Source organism: Aulostomus chinensis, chromosome 14 (genome assembly GCF_037954235.1).
Source record: "Aulostomus chinensis isolate RoL2024-O1b breed Wild chromosome 14, RoL_Achi_v1.0, whole genome shotgun sequence".
In the NCBI taxonomy this organism is placed as follows: Eukaryota; Metazoa; Chordata; class Actinopteri; order Syngnathiformes; family Aulostomidae; genus Aulostomus; species Aulostomus chinensis.
In genome coordinates, this window is record NC_141333.1 from 7,873,997 (window position 1) to 7,894,391 (window position 20,395).

Here is a 20,395-nt window from a genome sequence, read left to right on the forward strand (position 1 = left end):
TTATTTCCCAACTCATACCACATCACTGCATACTGATGTGGCATATGGTTAGTGGCTTTATGGTTATGGTTAGGAACATGGCTGCCATGTAGACACTAGTCCTTTGGCAGTAGACTTGAGCAATGTCTGATGACAGATCCTTGAACCAGTTTGACAAGGACTAACCTTACCCAGAACAATGTAAACCTGGTGGCTAACAGGTAGCAGGTTGTTATTGTCTAAACTGATCCCTTGTGAGTGAATGACTATTCCCAGCCAAAAACATAATCAAGACTGAAATGCTGTGGGGGAGGTTTGACACAAACACCGGATAAATGAGTCTGTTTTTTGCTGTCTGTATATCTTGTTCTCTGTGGCGTTCTTCCGTGAAGCCATGCATGTGGAAGGTATGGTTGAGTAGTGATGTTGCCTCATTTCGTTCTTACAAAGCTGTGAATTATGGAGCCATCTCACTCCATAGCAGCATCATCTCCTCACTGAGACGGCTTGTGTCGCGATTCACATGAAATAATTATGATAAATATTATCGGTGTTATTTTTAGCAAACCAGTTCCAGAATTTTCTTTGGGTATGATGTTAGACTTTTTCCGTGCGTCAGTTTGCCGGGTCAGTGAGACGTCAAGATTCTTCTTCAAATACTGCCAGGTTCATCCAACAACATTCTTCAAAGTTTATACCACAACATGGGTGTGGTGGTTTCAAGTAGCAAATGCATCAGAGCTGTATACAACTCTTAACCTTTACTGGTGTTTCTTTTTGGCTTTCCCTCTAATCCTTTTCAGGGGAATAGAAACGATAAACCGCTCGTATTTCTGACAGACCTGCTGAGTGAAGCAAGTGTAGTTTGTCATTGCTGCTCCAGTGCTGTTGAAGAGTCCCTACCCACATGTTGTTCTTATCAGCAAACCAGACTGATGACTCAGTTCAGCGCATGACAGTCCTCTCTCATGACTTTTTGGGTCTCTCCACTAATTGTTACATCTGAAGATGTCCCTGATATGTGGTTTTGGACCACATTCTGATTTGGTACCATTTTGATATTGATTTAAATGTGCATCTGACCAGACCAGGGCACAACAAACCCCGATAGCAACATATACTGGTGATAGAAATGACAGTGTTTTGAAATGCGTTAAACCCAAACTGCCATAACAGATACTCTGAAGTTTTGCTGCAAAAACCCCTAAACTAATCCCTCCACCAATCATAAACAGCATGTCATAACATGATGGAGTGCACCACATCCTGAAAGAAGAATTTATTTGCATTTATTTTTCTTTCCACAGAGGGAATTCCACAGGTGTACTACTTTGGCCCATGCGGGAAATACAATGCTATGGTGCTGGAGCTGCTTGGGCCCAGTCTAGAGGACCTGTTTGATCTCTGTGACCGCACCTTCTCTCTCAAGACCGTCCTCATGATAGCCATACAGCTGGTAAGTCCTGCAGCGGAGGAATGTACAGCTCAATGCATGCAAAGGTGCAAAAAAGTAAAGAGAGGGGAAAACTTCAACTCTGTGTGTTTACACAAACCAAAAAAACATGTGATATAACGTTCCCGTGCTTCTTATTACCGTAGCTCTGGGTAAACATTTTCACATTCATGTTTGCAGACCAACATGGTGGCTGAATGATGATCTTCATATGCTAACCCTGTTCTCCTAGATAACACGGATGGAGTATGTCCACACCAAGAGTCTGATATACAGAGACGTGAAGCCAGAAAACTTCCTGGTTGGGCGGCCAGGAAGCAAGAGGCAGCACACCATTCACATCATTGACTTTGGTCTGGCCAAAGAGTACATAGACCCCGAGACCAAAAAACACATCCCCTACCGGGAGCACAAGAGTCTGACTGGAACTGCACGATACATGAGCATCAACACACACCTGGGCAAGGGTGAGAGAGTGCTCTGATTATTCCTTTAATATTTGCCTGCAAGTATCACCTGCAGTAATAATCAGTTTCACGAAGAGGTGAAAAGTAGTTTTATTCCATACGTCACTGGTATGGAGTTGTACACAAATGGCATCAAGCTGATTTTGTCCTGGAATCTGTTTCATCTGAAGCGGTTTTGTCATTTTCTTTGTCTTCCATAAATAATTCCAGTGTTGCCGATATAAAGTTGAATTTCTGTTTTAAAGTTTTTCCCTGATGGTAACAGTGACCGCGTCTGCATATTTTTATTCAAAGTGCACACTTCAGAGGATTTCACTGATTAGTTCCCCCTTCACTGCTTGAAGGAGTTGCTAATCAGTGCCTCAAGTCTATGGTTGGAGTGAAAAACCTTTCTGCACCCTGTGACACATCGCCATGGACATTGATTATTTTAAACTCATGGGATGATTACAGATTTAAATAATTCCCAATGTGTATAACTTCAACACTACATATCAGTTTATTACTTCTGGTAGCTGGTAATGCTGTGAATTTGTCTGATGGCCGCACCTCCCACTTGTGTCTCTTTCAGAGCAAAGCAGAAGGGATGACTTGGAGGCGTTGGGTCACATGTTCATGTATTTCCTCCGAGGTAGCCTCCCGTGGCAAGGCCTAAAGGTACTGCAGTGAATCCCACTGATATACACCAGACTCCTGTCATTCGCCCTAAAGCTTAGCATAGGATTTACCTTTTCCTGCTGCACTCCTCCGCACAATGTCTCATTCTCAGTGTCTCATCATCCAGATGACCCCAGGGACAGGGAACCCTCTCAATCACACTGGTGACATTTCAAGGTCTCCTCATCAGAGTCTGTGTTGTATTCGCTCAACCTGAAACCTCAGTATGAGGACAAAAGCTAATCTCAAGTCTGAAAGACAACATGTAAATGCCTGTGACTGTTAAATGTGTAGTTTCGTAAGATTAACTAGATGTGGGATGTCCTGGTAAATATCAGGACGAAAGCAACAGGAGGCCAGCGATTTCACTAATAATTCCCAGACTGGTTCTAAATATCTGATAATTCACGGGGCTGAATAGAAAAGGCCATCCAACACCAAGCTGGATTTTAATCACACGTTTTTATGATTTATTCAGTCTGCATGAATAAAGAATTGTGGTGTATCAGACAGCAAACAATGTTAAGATTGTTCTTCCAGCTTTGTTATGTATCAGTTTTATCAACTGCCAGCCAGTCAGAATCAAGATTTCTTTCTTGTTGTGGTGTGAAGATGGGTTACACAGTTTCCTCAAGGCGCAATCCGCCAAAGGTTTCTCACAGTCAAATCTACACAGTGATTAGAAAAATTAAGCGACTCTCTGGGTTGTACTGCATCAGAAGGTGCCGCTTAGAAGCTTTGATGATTGCGGATGCTAGGAGAGGAGGTTAGAGTAGCAGTTGCTTAGCTTTTTGTAGGAGGCAAAATCAAAGTGAACGTAGAGTAAGGAGACAAGACACCTCATCTGAACATTTGTTAGGTGGGAGGAAGCTTGTGGGTGGCTCAGGCCAAAACAAGTTCTCACTATTATGCAACATGAAGGTTAGCATCAAAATACAATGACAGAGTATAATGAGAATGTATACGTGCACTGCAGTAGCCAGTGTTCTTCAGCAAGCGGATTTCCTAAATGTTATGTAAATGAACTACCTGGTTTCTGTAGTTATTAGATTAGAGAAACCGAATTTTGCCAGTTTGATTTCTCCTAGAGAGCACATTTCTCTGCATGTAGACAGATAACCAGGTTTTTAATCAGCTTTTTGACAAGCGCAGTTGTCTCAGTACCTTGGTTACTTACATGAATCTACATATGGAGCAAAACTGCATACAACCATGTACTTTCTCATGACAGTCCTGAAAAAAATTTCGACGTTTATGTGTGGTTATACAAAATGATAACCCAAGTGAATTTTAAATCTTGGAAAACTTGTATTTTATATAAGTTCAAATAATAGATTTTCTAAACAGTAACATCTGTACAGACATAGTTCAGACAGGTTCATCTTTTAGCAGTAATGAAGGCTGAACGAGGGGCCGTTGAGCGCTTCCTTTTAGGTCTATTTCTCTCTCTCGCTCTCTCTCTGTTACTATCTGCATCATGATTATTGGTCATTACGAGGCGCGCACACACACACACACACACAAACACAAGAACTTCCTAGGTAATGTTATTTCTGCTGCATCAGCATGTGCATTTTTGTTTTTTCTCCCCATCTTGCTATGATCTGCTCCTCTCATTATGGTCATGGGCTTGGCTGCAATATCAGTTAATAATACAGCGATGTGAGAAGTCACATTTCACAAACAATAGAACTTATTGTTACTTTGCCAACTTAAATGCTTGGTGAACAGGCAAACTACCTCTCAGATTATGTAACATCGGGCCGACGTTATCCACCGGACATATTTTCCCAACTTTTTCAGGCCTGCTCTTAATTTACAATATCAACTTTCTATATTCACCCTCATCTGTATATCTTTTCAAAAAGACCCATCCCACCAGCCAGACAGGGAGAAAGGAGGGTGGTCGGGGGACTTCAGATGGGTCATTATCATGCTCATTATCATGCTTCTGCAAGGCTTTGGACTGTGGGAGGAAGCTTGAGTACCAGAGAGAACCCACGCAGACACAGGGAGAACATGCAGACTCCACACAGAAAGATCCCGTGCCCAAGCCGGGGCTGGGACCCGGAACCTTCTTGTTGTGAGGTGACAGTGCTAACCACTGCACCACCGTGCCGCCCCCCCAGGACCAATGATTGTTAAATACCCCCTGAGATTAATATGCATTTTTCCTCTGTCCTCTCTAGGCGGACACTTTAAAGGAGAGATACCAGAAAATTGGGGACACCAAACGAGCGACACCAATTGAAGTGCTTTGTGAAAGCTTCCCCGGTCAGTAAAACCAGACAGTTTCTTTTGTTTCGTGTCATTTCTGTAAATGCATTGTCTCATTTGATAATATCTTCCCTTTTGCTACAGAAGAGATGGCCACCTACCTGCGCTATGTGAGAAGGCTGGACTTTTTTGAGAAGCCTGATTACGACTACTTGAGAAAGCTCTTCACTGACCTGTTCGACAGGAACGGTTATGTCTTTGACTATGAATATGACTGGGTCGGCAAATCACTTGTGAGTCCTTCCTAATGTGCTCACTTATATTCCCCGCTTCCCTTTTGAAATTCTTCGCATCATTAAAGCTTACATCTGCACGTGATGTACCGTCCTACTAGTTATTATTTGTTACTGATTTAAAACCGATGAGAGATTGTGCACATACATGTACAGGTGTCATGCAGTGCAAGTCAACACGCAACTAAAAGGGAAAACACAACAGTGTGGGACAAAACGGCTAAGAATCAGAAGAATGACTCGGCACTGTGTGACCGAATGTGTTTACAGATAGTGACTCAGCAATACCTTTTCCAATATGAAACAATGATCAGATCAAGCTGTGCTGCAAATCTGACCTTGATATTTGTGAGGTCTGGTAAATCCAGCTGCCTGCCTCGGAAGGACTCCTCTGTCTTGTTAGAAAAACAGTGTGTCCATTGAGTCAGTCGCCTACTCAGAGATCCTTGTTGATAGCAGCTACCTATCTGTTCTGTGAGAGTCTAATGCTGTTGGCTTTTTTGCTTTGTCGTTTTTGTGATATCTTGATTTCCAGTTTGCTTTAGTGTTTTCCTTTATGTTTATTTGATTTGTAAGTACTTGTTTTGCATTTTGTTAGTGTGTTTTATTAGTTTAGGGATTTTCTATTGGGATCCCCTGTTGTGATTTCCTACATGTTGTGTTTTTAAGCTTTTTATATTGATGTTTTACTTTTTGTTATGATTGGCATTCAGTAATCACTGTGCATTGTTATGCGTGATATTTTCTTTGACTTCATACTATCAATCTTGATCCAAATATCAATTTGACACCAAGGTTGTTTCTATGTGTTTATTGCAGCCCACACCGATAGGCCCTATCCCAAGTGATGCACCCCTGCAGCCCAGCAGCAGAGACAAAGCCCAACAGCAGACCAAAAACCAGGTAAGGTCATCAGCATTATCATTCAACAGGCGTCACACCCACCTACCAGTCTGCCAGCTGACTGACTGACCAACCAAGCAACCAACCCTGTCATTCAAGTTCCTCCGCTAGGCTATTCTTGTCCAACTGTGAGCAACTTCCTGGAGAAAATGGCTGCCACTCAGTTCACTTCTCCTTCACCCCTGTTCCTGTCTACAGTCTGACTGCTTGGCAGTGATGTCATCATTTCCTCGAAAGCCTTTTCCTCTTTAAAGAACACGTTTATACCAAACTGATGTCTTTGAAGTATATAACTGACCTGCACAGTCATGAGCTGGACTGTGCTGCTCCAGCTGTAAAACAAAGAACTCTTATTTTTTTAAATTTATTTTTTGGCTGATGTCTTTATTCTTCACACCTTGCCACTCTAAGCGCCAGTCATTGCATGCATGAGTTGAAAATGCAAATTTGCATTGTTCATACCAGTAATGACAAGTTATATGCTTAGTGTGTGACCAGCCGTACACTCCTCTCACTCCTCTTAGCATGCTATCCGAGCCTTGTTTGTGAGTCTTAGTTGCAGGGTAAATAATTCATGAGTTAGTATAAAAACAATAACTGTAAAATATTTCTGATGGACACAGACGCTGTTCTTCTTGATGAGTCTGACTCATTGTTTCCAGTAAGGCCATAACAGGGTGTGCATTAGATTTTATGATTGACTTATTACTTTGGCCTCTTTTTACTGCTCTTCATTTAACATGATTGGCTTGGTAACAACATGCGACCTTCTGAAGTTCACCAAGCACCACCTCCAGTGCTGTGCACAGTCAGGACTGGAAAAACCTGCAACATCCTGGTTCAGATAAACGAAAACGACTGCATTTATTGGACACATTTTAAGAGTAAATTTCCAACAACAAAAAAACAGAAAAGAGCTGTTCTTAAGATGGAACGTTTAACAGATATTATTTATTTGACTGTCCATTATAGGAATTCTGCGGTTGTTGCTGTATTGTCTATTATTCATCAAGTGAAATCTTGAAACACAACTTAAAACGTACTGTAAAACAATTAGTTTTACCCCTCTGAATCTAAAAGCCTCCAGTTAATGCTGTCTTAATATAATGCGGCCCAAATCACAGCTGCTAGCAATATGATCAAGGCTGTTTTTCTTTTACTCCTGCATGACTTTATTAGTGTGTTGATCTGTGCTTCACATAAATTTTGCTTCCCTCTATTCCTCTATTAACATAGTTTGTCTTAACAAGCCTGCTTCTGCTTGGGAGATGTCTTCTATAATTTTTTTTTGTTTCTTTTCTTTTTTTATTTTTTTTTTAATTTATTCACCCCCTCCTCCTTGTCCCTCCTCCCCTCGCCCCTTTCCCACCACATTGCTGACCACACACCTCCCCCACCTCCTCACCACTTCATGACCACCTGCCTCCTCAACCCTTTTTGCTCTTTGCGTCAAGTCGCCTGAGCCCAAAGGAAGTGAGTCTCAGCCCACTCCCGTGACCAATAAGGAGACTCTGGGGTCGCATCTTACAGCTGAGCGACTGGGGGGCTCTGTTCAGGTACTGCTGCTGCTACCGCTGCTGCTCAGATGGCTAGTGCATGAAGCCATATCGTTTCTATATGTGTCTGCCCCCACACTGACCTCACACTGCCTGCCTGTCGGGTGCTCTGTCCGACTCTCCTGAGTGTGTGCATCCGACTGTCTGAATCCCCATGTGTCCGTTCTGTTTGCTCCACCTGCGTCATTTGCCTCATCTGCTAATAGGCTGCTCACAGGAAGGGCCGCACAGGGATGACATTTAGCTGTCTGACTCTTAAATCATTCCAAAAAATGAATTAACTCTGAATTTGAAGTACAACGGCATCTAAGTTTTGGTCTGAATATGGAAGAGCAATCCAAACTATCACACGTTGCATTGCTATTTTCCATATTTATTAAACAGTTTGTAAATCTCCTCATATCTGTGGCCTCCATTGTTCGTGTTGTGGCTCAAATCTGCCACACAGTGTTCAGCTAATAGAACTGCAGCTTGTAAACTTTTGTGAAGTTGCTTTAGTTGAGGCAATCCAGGTCTGTACACGCTAAGCTGCTCTCCGTATAAGAGATGGCTGGTAAACAGAAGTTAAATCTCAATGTGAATGTTCATCACCCTACAGTCATCGGCTCCGTGTGTATGTATGTATGTGTGTGTGTGTGTGTGTTTCTGAGCGCTCTGCCGTCCTTTTGTACCCGTGCAGGTGATGAGCTCAACGAATGGCGAGCTGAACACTGATGATCCCACAGCTGGACACTCCAACGCTCCCATCACCGCTCCCACCGAGGTTGAAGTGGCCGACGAAACAAAGTATGAAACATCAAGGGCTTTTCACTTTCCACACTGACTTCCTTTACGCTCTGACAGCTGATCCCACCAGCACAGTTGTCCAGCGTTTGATTACATTAAACAACTTGTCAATCAATTTGAGAGAGGGAAGCTTCTGATTGTGTGTTTTTGCGTGTTATTGTAGAGGAATTTCATCAGTTATTGTGCTTATTCAAGGTCTGTGTGGTTAGGCAGACAGTCAGGATATCTATCATACACCCGCCATCTCTGACCTCGCATGTTACTCTATTCGGGATTCTACAAACAGTTTGTCTCTGAAAACATCCCAAAGATTAATTTTAGCAGTCGCAGGATTAATGCTAAGTAGGTGCAGCTGATGTAATCTGCCACCAGTGATGGGGGTTATTTTGACTGGTGAAGCTGAGTCATCAGTGGATAGAATTTTCAATCCTGCTGCTTCGACTAACTCGAATATAGAAATTTACATGTAGAGAATAGAGAAAAGATGGGTAAAAGCTATTTTTACAGTTGTGGTTACAAATTTCAAATTCCTTTTCTTTGATTCTCAGGTTTTCGGGCTCAAAGCATCCATGTTATTATGTCATGTGCACTCGTGTACATATGCACAGCGTTCCCAAAGTTTAAACCTATGTTGCGTGCAGGAGTCTCCAAAATAAGGGTTTGGTCCTGAGCGTGGTACTTTTAAGGGTAGCGACCAAATAATTTCAGTAGTACAGAAGACATTTGGTGCCTGGGAAGAGTAAAGTGTGGTGTCATTCCGAAACCTGTAGAAAGCAGTCAGGGCAAGCGGCAGCGTTACGTCAGATTTTGTCTGAAACTGTAGGAGGAAACAGTTTGTACTGTTTACAGGGAGCTGCTACAGAACACGGACACTATGATAGGGATGACATCATCATAGACTGCAACAGACAGTAGGCGCTAGCATCATGTCAGTAACACTTCTGTTGAACTTACTCGGTATCAAGAGAATAGTACTGTACCAACAAGTACTGTTGTGTATCAGTTCTGAATTCAAAGTAGCGGAACCAGTGAACGGTGTCAACCTTTTTTATAACTAGATCTGTTCCCATCTTGCCTGAGTGATCAGAGATCCGGCTTCATATCTGGATGCACCGGACCATCCATAACTCCGACTGGCAGTGACGTGGCTGCTGACGTTCTGTTGAGACGGACAGTATTTGGCTTCGGCTCGAAAAGTAGCAAACGCTGTCATCCGGACAGCCAAACGGTGTATTGAAGTATGTCTCGGAAAACATCTGAGGAGAGAAATATAGAAAATAGGTGGTTAGATTTTGTGTGCATGTAGCAGCAGAGCTACGTTCTACGGTGACGGCGAGGCAAAGCGCTCGTCCTACCTGGAGAATGAACCACAGTTTAGGCAGCTGGCTGCAGGAGCAGAGCGAATGTGGAGACTTTAGTGTCCGTGGTTGTGACGTTGAAGTGATTTTACAGAGGAGTTCTGCTTCCCACCCGTCTTGTTTCTTAGTTCATTAATGATAGTAAATGATCTGATTATCAGTCAGTATTACGGAGAACTCTGTGGTGTTGAGTTTAAAAGGCTGTTTGCGTTCCAAATTACGGATGGTGAGCTCAGAAAAGGGTTGTTTTTATGCAAGTGGGACAAAGAAGTCTTTCAAAGCAGAACAAGTAAAGTGCTGATAACCATTTTGGGATTTATCAAACACAGTAATGAACAACAACTGACCAAAGTTTGTTCTGAGATATCCTATGATAGATAACCAGAACTAATTTTCAGTTTGGATGAATTGATTCAGCAGGGGTCTTTCACTACCTCCTGAGAATTGCAGCCAGCCATTTATTATTCTAGTCCAAAACACTAAAACGGGGATGAAATTCCAAACCGAGACTCTTTGTAGCGTGAGCTGAGAGAAGCTTGTGTTGTTTTAAGCAGTTATTTGTCTTAACATCGTTACAACAAAGCTTTCTGGCTCCTGTGATGATGCAGTTCTCAACAGGGAGGCAGAACTCACCGTAACACCCGTTTTTCCACACCAGGGATAGTGTGGGGTTCATTTGATCAAGTATCTGTGGGAATACGGTGATAAAAAGAACTGCTGCTGGTATACAAGTTGTGTGTGTGTTACACAGTGAGAATTTTTACATTTTTTTAATGACAAATTATACTGGGACAGTGACGGACGAGCCTTAAATATCCAGGAATTGGAGTGACACTTTTTTCACACAGCCCTGACCAGCTGCCATGTTTTTTTTTTAACTTGTTTTGTTCAATAAAGTGTTCTCCATTTGCCTGCAGGTGCTGTTGTTTCTTCAAAAGAAGAAAGAGGAAAGCCCTCCAGAGGCACAAGTGAAAGAAGAGATTGGAGAGAACTTGAAACATTGTGGTCACTGTCAAGTTTTAAACGGAAGAAACTACACAGACCCCTCTGTCCCCTCTCTGTCCAGCTTCCCCCTCACCTCTTTCTCCCTCTCACTTTACCTCCCCCTGTCACTCTGTACCTCCCTCGCTCTCTCTCTCTCTTTCTCATTCTCAGTGCTCCCTGGCTGCTGGCGAGTTAAAGGAATGTTGCAGTCCTACTGACTCCACAGACTCTTGATTCCTTTATCGACGGAAAATAAACTCACCTGCATTACATCGGGGGGCTTGAGAAAAAGTAAAAAAGCTGTAACAATGAAACTCGATTACTGTGGCGTGAATATGAAAAAAAGATACTGTTTGAAACAGTTGTTGTATTCTAGATTCCATAAAGAAGGTTTGTTGTTCCAACAGTCAGCTGTTGATCAGGGGGACCCATCAGTGGTTCATGTGGAAGAAATCTGCTCCTTAGGAAATTGTTAATTTCTTTCCTTTTCTTCCTTTGGTGTGCGTTTTGGGATCAAGGTAAAGAGGAAAAGGTGAATTATGCTGATGTTAAATCAGAGAGACACAGGAAGCATTTCATCTATAACAGAATTTGGAGGATTTTTATGTAATTTTTTTCTCTTTTTTTGTAATTGAATCCTCAGTTTCGAAGTCAAATCCCTGCATTGAAAACTTATTTTTATGTTGTAGTGTTCTGGAGTTCTTTTTTTTTTTTTTCTCTCTCTATCTCACTCTGGCTTTCTTTTTTGTCTGTCAACGTGGACTTTGTAGCACAGTCACTGGCCTCAGGTACTGTGGAAGATTGAGAGAAACAGATATTAAGCTCTCTTATTATTGCACTTTTGGAAGAAAAAAACAATTACAGTGGAAACTTTAGGTTTGCAATTAACAATAAGAAAACAACTTAATAAAGACTGATCTAGGAAGAGTCCTTCATGACGCTTATATCTGAGTTATGGCAGAAAATGTTGATTTACATGGGGGGGGGGGTGAAGATATGTCTTTCAACTTTTATTTCTTACATCAGAATAATTTACCAGGAAATCATAGTTTGTGCCTTTCTAAGTAAAATGTTTAAAGCTCAAGTGAGTGTCCCGCAATGACATTTTATCTAATCTGTCCCAAATGCTCACTGGATTACTGTGTCTGTGTCTGTGTGTGTGCGTGTGTGTGTGTGTGTGTGTGTGTGTGTCTGTCTGTCTCTGTGTGCGTGCTTGCAAATCTGCAGGTTTTTATTTGTATGAATATGTGTAATAATGACTGTGCACATCCCTCACTATCACTTAAAAACAGTATATACATTTTCACGCTGCTATGACAATCAACACATCTGTGCAGTGGCGGCGTTTGGTTTGGGGAGGCGTCACGCAGCGCCAGCTCAAAGAGATCTAGCCGACGACATATCTATTTGCTCCATTGTTTCATTTTGTCGGTCACAGACAGACGTGCTTCTCTTCATCCTGGACTTGTTTTTAAAGATGCATCGTGTCACTATAATGAATGGGCTCCTCAAATTCAAAGGCTACTGGATCGGAAAAATCGATTGCCTCTTCTTTCTTTCTTTCTTTTTTTTTCCCCCACTTCCTCGCTGCTGCTCACAACTGCGGTTTCATGTTTCTCCTGCTCGGTTATTTTTACTTGTGTCCTTGTTTTCTGGCAAATGAGGCGTATGTGTAACAAGTTGTGTGCAGGATTTTTTTTTTTTTTCCCCCACTTTTAAAATCTCAATTTTTTTTGGTCACGTATAATGGATTTGAGTAGTTGAAAAAGAATCTACTCCAGCATTCATAGGGTTTTACTTACGCACAGTTGGGGGACTTGCAATGTTAAAAGCAGTCTACATACCACATTTACCATCATGCTACCGTCTTCCATATATTTCCCTGCATTCAAAGTACAACTTTCCTTTGTACTTTGGGGTCTTGTGTGAAAACTGGTCGAAACAAGATGTCTGGCAACTGTTTCACAGTCACTTGAATGAAGACGCGTGTCGTGAACCCCGTTCGGTACAAGCAGTTTGACTACCAGCTACCCGCATGTGAGACCTGGGGCCTGTATCAGGCAGCAGTGTTTGTGAGTTAGCGAGCTAACGTCTGCTTTAAAGCTGGTTGCAGTGTCATGACGGTGGTTTTCTTCTCCCCAGGGTCAACACCATCATGACCCCTGGAGTATGATGGGCCTGTCCTCAAGCATTCGCTTTAGCATATTTAGGCTACTAGCTGGCCTATCTTAGGGGGTTTGCTCATTTTAGGGTCAGTTTTCTAAATTAAATATGTATATATAAATATATTCATAAAATATTGACAAAGTGAGCACTGTCAGCTGGTGTACTGTTCTTCTGGACGTGTGACTTGTTAAGAAGATTCCTGTATTGATTTGTAGGCTGCAGTAGCACTTGTTAGCCTATATCAAAATGGAAACCAGAGGCAGCAAATCCCCCCGTGTGCCTAAAAATAAAGAATACTTTAAAGAGTATTTACCGATTAGATAATTAACAATTGTGTGTGGGTACCGGCCTCTTGAGGGCTCACGTCACACCTGGCCCACTTCTGTTTCCCTTTTCTCAGCAGCCATTTTGACCTGCTATGCTAGGTAAATAAAATGAGTATGGTGGATTATGTCGCTGTTCCATTCCACAGGTCAGTGCTCTGGCGCTGCTGACGCTGCCTCACTGGATGGATGTGAAACTCAATAGAACGAGACCTTAAATGTTCGATGCCATTTTATCTCCCTGTTATCAGCCTGTACTCCCTTTGCTCAAGGGCACCTCAGTAGTGGTAGTGAGGAAGGGGCAAGCGCTCCTTTGCTAATTTCTTCACCTAGTTTTGATACTGCCCGTCTGCAGATTGAACCCGTGCAATCACAAGCTCGCTTCTCAAACCTTGAGGCAAATTTGCTCAATTACTCCAGTGTTTATATCCTGCAGTGACATCCCAAAAAATAATGACATAAAAGGGGTCCATTTACATCTGGTGCCCCCCACCACCCATCTTGTCCCCCCCCCCCCCCCCCCCGGCTATAGTTAATTTCAAAAACATTTCATTGTTGCGTAGTCCTTTCCAAGTCAAATACAGATCTAATTAAAGTGTGATTAAAGCCCTTAAGACTTAGAGCTTGATGACCTTAAAAGATTTGCAAATACGGCTAATTACCGGATTGAATTATGTTTGTATACAGGGGTTTATCTATGCAACCCATTCGTTTAATAGTTATTGATAGTTCTAAACATGAATTCCTGCAGTCTTATGGGCTTCGTTTTTGCAAGGTGCAGCCGCAGTCCTGTCGTGGGATTAATAATTCCTGCTCCTGGTTGAGTGTCTGGCTTGTTCTTCCTCTACGGTAACCATTATAGGCACTGGGACACATGAGTTGATAACCACTGTCATGGCACTCATACTGAAGCTGTTGCTAGAATCCCCCCCCCCCCCCCCCCCATTGAGGTCCTGAATCCACTCTCTTGTAAATCCACAGTGAAGTTGATGACTTACAAGCAAATCCAATGGGAAACTCCTGGAAATCTTTAGAATTGACACACACCTGGAGATTATTACCTTCACAAAAGTATTATTTTTGGCATGTGGCGTTTTCAAACATAATTTTTTAGATGATAAAAGAATTATTTGACTGTGAAGGCATAATTTGGACGACGAAGGTGTCTTGAGTTGGAACCATTTTGCCACCTGGAGAACAACAACAACAACAGCAAAAAAGAATCAGTGTTGAATCTCACGAGTTCTCTGACCACTGCTTGATTATTCATCCCACGCAGCAGTCATGAGGCGTGTATATTGCAGTATGTGTTGGGAGCTGTCTTATTTAAACTGTAGACTAATTATAGGAACCACCAGATGTGCGCCAGCGCGCTTTTTACGCGTGAAGTCGTCGCTGCTGCATCCACAGAAGCTTTTGTTGGAGCGTTAAAATTCAGCTGAAAGCTAAACCGCTTCAGCTGACCAGCGTGGGGAACCACTTTGGCTTAATCCTTTACACTGCGTTTATTATGAATTAATTGGGCAGATTTTTTTTGGAGATGCTCAAACCATGCAAGGTTGAACTGTGCTTTTTTTTTTTTTTTTTTTTTTTTTTTTTTTGCTCTGTTAGTGTAACTATTTGCATTATGTATTTGTAAATACAAAACGGACAGATCTCTAATTGTGAATAAAGGAAGTTTTATCACAAATTCATCATGGAGCAGTCTGTGCCTGCGGTTCGGTCCCTGCCAGTCTGCAGGCGAATATGTTACGCAGTGGGCCACTTTCTGAACGACCTGTGCGCCTCGATGTGGTTCACCTACCTACTGGTCTACCTGCACTCGGTGCTCGGCTTCCAGAGCAGCTACGCAGGTGTGATGCTGCTCATCGGTCAGATAGCAGATGGAGTGTGCACCCCTCTGGTGGGATATGGATCCGACAGACGTCCAGGCAGCCTGAGACACGGAAAAAGAAAAGGCCGGCATGCACTGGGTGAGTATCAGTATATGAACTAACTCAGGAGACCCGATGCGTCCTGCAGCACCTTCCGAAGGGACCGATTTTCTTTGTCTTTTGGAACCAAAATAATCCCTCCTTAGACTCGTAATTATGCAAAACGAATTAGGTTAGAGGGGGAAAAAAGATAAACGTGAACATATTGAAATAAATTGTAATTATGAGAATAAAAAGTCCAAATCAAAATCATAATTTAGATTTGTATCATAACTTTACACTGTTGCCTGATAAGTCTATTTTAGAGCAACAGAGCGGGACAGTGCACTGCTTCGAGTAAAAGTCCTGAAGTTTTGTCAGCGATGTGATTCGTAGAATTCCATCCGCTTCATATTCTACTTGTGTCTTGAATTATTCAAATTTCATTTAAATGAAGGGTAAAGGAAACTTGCATAAATGCGTCCGTCATTTGAATTAATATTATAATAGTATAGAAATTTAACACTAAATGTAATACAAAGCTTAAGTCCAGATAAAGCAGTGGTGGACATGGATTTGGAAGACTTTAATTCCTTAGGTCATCATCTGAATACTTTTAGTTTGATGCCGTCACTCTGAAACCACAGGAAATAAACTTTCTACGTAACTACACTTGTGTCAAACTGGTGCACTACAGCAGTATAAATAATTCAGTGAATCCACCTTTTTATGTAAAAAAAAAAAGGACCAATTTTTCTAAAATGTGAAATTACCACGTTCTTATTTTCCAAGATCAGGCCTGATCCAATCCTCAGTGATACAGCAGGAAGGAGTTATCATAATGTCAGTATTGTGTAGGTACATTTGCAATATTCAACCTTTTAAAACAAGAAGCGTGTTTTTATATTTCTATGTTTTTATTTTAGGTGTAGACTATGAATCCTGCTGTTTGTATTTTCTGATCTGTGATGTACTTCTTATTCCAGGTTACCTTGTTGTTGATAACTTGTTCTGACACACACACACACACACACACACACACACACACACACACACACACACACACACACACACAAAATCATATCCTCTGTCTGGTCTTCTTACCAGGAACAGTTTGTGTTCTCCTGACCTTCCCCTTCATCTTCATCCCGTGCTTGGCCTGTACCGCCACCACCCCCCAGTGGATCCAGATCCTTTACTACTCCCCCTTCATCATCATCTTCCAGTTCGGCTGGGCGGCCACTCAGATCTCCCACCTGTCCCTCATCCCGGAGCTGGTGTCCAGTGAGAGCGCCAAGGTGGAGCTCACCGCGTACAGGTGAGCCGATGTCACCTGGAACGTCCCGCCGGCATAGAAACGAATGACATCATAGTAGTAAGAGCATGGCATTCGCCAAGAGGAAATCAAACAAGATAGATTATCTTGTTCCCATGGGGGAAATGAAGACCTGTCCTGCAGTTACAGTGGAGTGGAAAAACAACAAGAAGCCACATGACAAACCTCAAGCAGCCTGCTGATGAGTTTATGTACTAATGACTGAATCTGGAGATGAACAGAGACATCAATACTCTTTATTAAGAGACTTGCTCTATGAATGTGAGGACAACCTTCTGATGCAAAAATTGAATTCTTTCTCTGAGTGGATTCACCCTTAATTTACCTCTCAGCTGTGGCACAAAGTCCCTGTGCTTGCGTGTTACGCACTTAAGGGCTGCAGTTTTTCCTGCACGTATTTCTATTCATCCTTCTCGAGATCAGCTGACAAACTGACAGACTTCAGGTTTCAGGGCAATTTTTGTTTATCAGGGAGTTGTTAATTAGTGAGGCAAGTGTGACATTTCGCTGAGACGACCTGTTCTCATAACAACATGTCTGAATACAGGTATGCCTTCACCGTGGTGGCCAATATCACAGTGTATGGTGTTGCCTGGCTGCTCTTTCACTTCCAGGCTCATGTGGACTCGGCCATCACAGACAACCTGGGACCGGGAGACATCCCTCTGTTCAGGGTGAGAAAAAAAAAATGAGGAGATGTTTAACCGCACCGGGAAAAATCCTGATTTTCACCTGAGCCTCTTCCTCTCTCATCAATAGATGCTGGCCTTCATTATGCTGGGCATCGGAACGTTGTTCTCCCTGATATTCCATATCGGAACAAAAGAGAAAAAGTCTGGAACAGCGAGAGAGAACCGACTGCTCACTTCGTCACCATTGCAGGAACCTTTGCCCGGTCCTGTATTTGAGTGGAAGAACTGGCTGAAAGAGCCGTCTTTCTACCAGGTGACTCCTACATCTCCTCCGGATGCATTCGTCTCTTCTTATTTCTCTCAATTAAAATGTAAAGCCACATATACTTGAACATAGAGCCCGTAGCTCTTTCACATTCTTTATTACTTTTGCTTTTACTGAAGATTTTCAAAGCTGAAATTAGTTCCACTCACAAATGCTTGAACTCACTGGTGTACAGTGGTCACGGTGAATGTGAAGGCCGCACTGATTTTGCAGACTTTTCGTGTTAACTCACCTGAACGATGATAATAGATGCTAACAGTGATATTTTTGGTGTTTTTTTTTAGTCGAGTTGATTTACTGATCCTTTTGATGTTGCAAACCAAAAATCGAAGGAAGTCAAAACAGATATGACATACTGAAGGAAGTGTTACTTGGAACTTGCATGACACATTTCTAAAAACATCCCATTAAAAATAAACTGCTTCTCACCACATGCCCGAAGTTATTTTCAAGATTTGAACCGATAATGCTCTTGGAAAGTCATCTTAGAAATGAACAAATAGTTGTCTGTTAGCCCCAAGAAAATATGCAAAGATATTTAGTTTTAGGATTGGTCTTCTAAAGGCTGCTTTATTTTTGTTGAGCAGGTGGCCTTCCTCTACATGTGCACAAGGCTCACCGTCAATTTGTCTCAGGCCTACGTGTCACTTTATCTCACCAACTCACTGATGTTGCCAAAGGTAAAACACATTCACCCAAATTATGTCAGTCACCATGTGACCGGCTGATGATGAAGACTTCCCTGTCTTCTCAGAACTTCATCGCCATCATACCGCTGGTGATGTACATCAGCGGCTTCATGAGCTCTCTGATCATGAAACCACTCAGCAAGCTTGTCGGCATCAGCGTGAGTGTCAGCTTTCATTTGCTTTTGTGTGTGTGTGTGTGCGTGCGTGCATGCGTGTGTGTGTACTATTTCTATACTTAGGTGTCTTAGATGGATTATTCTGGTTAACGAATCCGGAAGCAGACGGATCATCTGGACGAGCAGGAGCTTGTCTGGCTCTCTTGGCCTGGAAGGCATCCAGTAACACTGATACAATGCTGATATCCTGAGGGAGACTGGAGATTCTGCCAGTGTTTGCCAGAAGAAGACAAACATGCTCAAGTTAAAAAAAAAAAAAAAAAACCCAAAAACCAAAAGTATTTTTAAAATTAGTGAAGACTGGTTAAACTGACATTTCTGAGATCTGTGACACCTCCTACTGTGCATGTGAGTCACCCAGTCTATCCTCCGATCATTCCACTAATTAAATGCTTTACCTTGCAAGGTTCATGAACGTGAGATTTAGATCTGTTCCAGAAGGTGCTGAATTCTACTTTGACCCAAATGCTCCCGCTCTCCAACAAGTTTCCCAAATATCAACCTGGATTTTTTTTTTTTTTTACTGAGAGACAAATAAACAGCATCACAAATATAAAACAACTTTGTGGAAGCAGTTATAACCTTGACACTCTAAAGACTTCTTACTAAATGGCTGAATTGAATGAATGAATTTCTATGAATCTGTCGTCAGGCGACATATTTAGTCGGCCTGCTCTTGGTGTTTGGCTTCGCTATCTGGGTGATTGTGGATAAGAACCTGGGAGCAAACGGCATCTATGGAGCGGCGGTGCTGCTGGGGGCCGGTTCGGCTATCATTCTGGTCATGTCTCTGTCCATGACAGCCTCACTCATCGGGGAGCTGACGGTGCGTGGAGATACTAACCCCGCTAACAGTTGACGGAAATCTGTTTTGGACTCATGGAATTAAAGTTAAGCTATTGTGTGGGACTTTTGTCTCCCCCTTCTGGAATTGAGAGGAATCACAACCACACTTAAAAAACAAAAAACCTCACTTATTGGCCTCACTGGGGTCAAAAGGTCATAATGTACAATTCATCCTTTTTGTTTTGTTTTGTTTTTAAGAGTCACATTGTAAATCAGCTGCTCAGTCATCAGTGTGTGACTTATAATCTTCTCTTTATCAAACATTACCTTTTTCTGCTACTTGTTGACAAGTCTATTTATTCTATTCTATTCCAGCTAAATCACAAAAGGTATTTCTTGCACTTCTACATTTCAAAATCACACATTTTCAACCACCGAATTGCCACTTTTTACAGATATTTTTATATATTAGGAGAGAAATGTCAATATTGACACCAGCAAAGCTGTTACCTCTCTACTCAAGTGATTAATGGACCGATAAAGACTGTAGATAATTCATTCACATTCATTCATCATTCATATTCTGTTTTTTCTTTTCTTTTTTTTTGGCAGCAAAGCGGAGCGTTCGTTTACGGCTTAATGAGCTTCACAGACAAGGTGGCGAACGGGGTCGGGGTCGTTCTCATCCAGAGCATCAGACCATGCAGGTGAGACTCACTATCACGGACACTCCCGAGGAAGGGAACCAGAAAATTAATCTATTTGACATTTAACCCAAAGTTTTTCTCCCCTACAGCACCGAAGCCTGCTGTCCAGACTGTGTTTGGTTTTACCGTGATGTCATGGCCACAGTAACTGGAGGCGTTGGCTTGGCCGCTGCGGCGTGTCTGTGCACGCTGTTCTCCTGGCCAATCAGGATGCGGAAATATCAGGGCTTACACACTTGTCCTTGAAATTACAATTCTGTTCTGCTCAGAAAAAGAAAAAGCAATCCTGCGGTGTATCATTATACACAAGTGCCTCTTTAGATGTTTGTCTGTGTAAGTCAGATTTGAATGTTTCAGTCACAAGTGTCATATCACCTTCACTCAGCAGACTCCTCACTGGGTCCATTCTAAAGGCAAGTCAGTTTTATTTGTATGGCACCAAATCCCAATAAAAGTTCTCTCATGTTCTCAAGTTCACACTCCTTCAATGAATCTACACCCAACAATGCTCCATCAGCAAGCACACCCTGCAACAGCGGCAACAAACACCTTCCTTTTAACAGGCAGGAACTTCAAGCAGATCCAGGATCAGTGGGGACGGCCTTCTGCTTTGACCGGTTGGGGGGGAAAGAGACCAGGAGAGCGGGGCAGAGACAAAGACAGATAATGGAGAAAGAGGAAGAGACTGA

At 42.3% G+C, this 20,395-nt stretch overlaps 2 protein-coding genes across 6 annotated transcripts in view; both read left to right on the plus strand.

Moving 5' to 3' along the window:
• The window catches only part of csnk1g2b (casein kinase 1, gamma 2b), a 36,415-nt gene extending 25,046 nt beyond the window's left edge, over positions 1-11,369 (plus strand). For 2 of the 5 annotated variants that reach the window (XM_086223501.1, XM_086223502.1), the window contains exons 4-12: positions 1,287-1,435; positions 1,665-1,899; positions 2,471-2,556; positions 4,746-4,830; positions 4,918-5,066; positions 5,886-5,969; positions 7,424-7,525; positions 8,205-8,311; positions 10,587-11,369. In XM_086223501.1, the coding sequence (XP_086079627.1) occupies positions 1,287-1,435; positions 1,665-1,899; positions 2,471-2,556; positions 4,746-4,830; positions 4,918-5,066; positions 5,886-5,969; positions 7,424-7,525; positions 8,205-8,311; positions 10,587-10,641 (1,052 nt within the window). In that variant the 3' untranslated portion in view covers positions 10,642-11,369. The remainder of the gene's footprint in view (positions 1-1,286; positions 1,436-1,664; positions 1,900-2,470; positions 2,557-4,745; positions 4,831-4,917; positions 5,067-5,885; positions 5,970-7,423; positions 7,526-8,204; positions 8,312-10,586) is intronic. The other 3 variants (XM_086223503.1, XM_086223504.1, XM_086223505.1) reach the window with 3 other exon arrangements.
• A 159-nt stretch (positions 11,370-11,528) lies between these two features.
• On the plus strand, positions 11,529-20,132 carry mfsd12b (major facilitator superfamily domain containing 12b). Its single transcript, XM_086223506.1, has 9 exons — positions 11,529-15,115; positions 16,163-16,373; positions 16,939-17,065; positions 17,151-17,336; positions 17,936-18,028; positions 18,103-18,195; positions 18,866-19,039; positions 19,612-19,706; positions 19,796-20,132. Exons 1-9 carry the CDS (start codon positions 14,839-14,841, stop codon positions 19,950-19,952), a joined length of 1,413 nt encoding a protein of 470 aa, XP_086079632.1. The 5' UTR covers positions 11,529-14,838; the 3' UTR covers positions 19,953-20,132.
• The last annotated feature ends 263 nt before the right edge of the window (positions 20,133-20,395 follow it).

Coding starts and splice junctions, on each gene's coding strand:
- mfsd12b (XM_086223506.1), top strand. CDS start 14,839: ATGGAGCAGTCTGTGCCTGCGGTTCGGTCCCTGCCAGTCTGCAGGCGA. Junction 18,029..18,102: donor ACTCACTGATGTTGCCAAAG/GTAAAACACATT, acceptor CTGTCTTCTCAG/AACTTCATCGCCATCATACC. Junction 19,040..19,611: donor CACTCATCGGGGAGCTGACG/GTGCGTGGAGAT, acceptor TTTTTTTGGCAG/CAAAGCGGAGCGTTCGTTTA.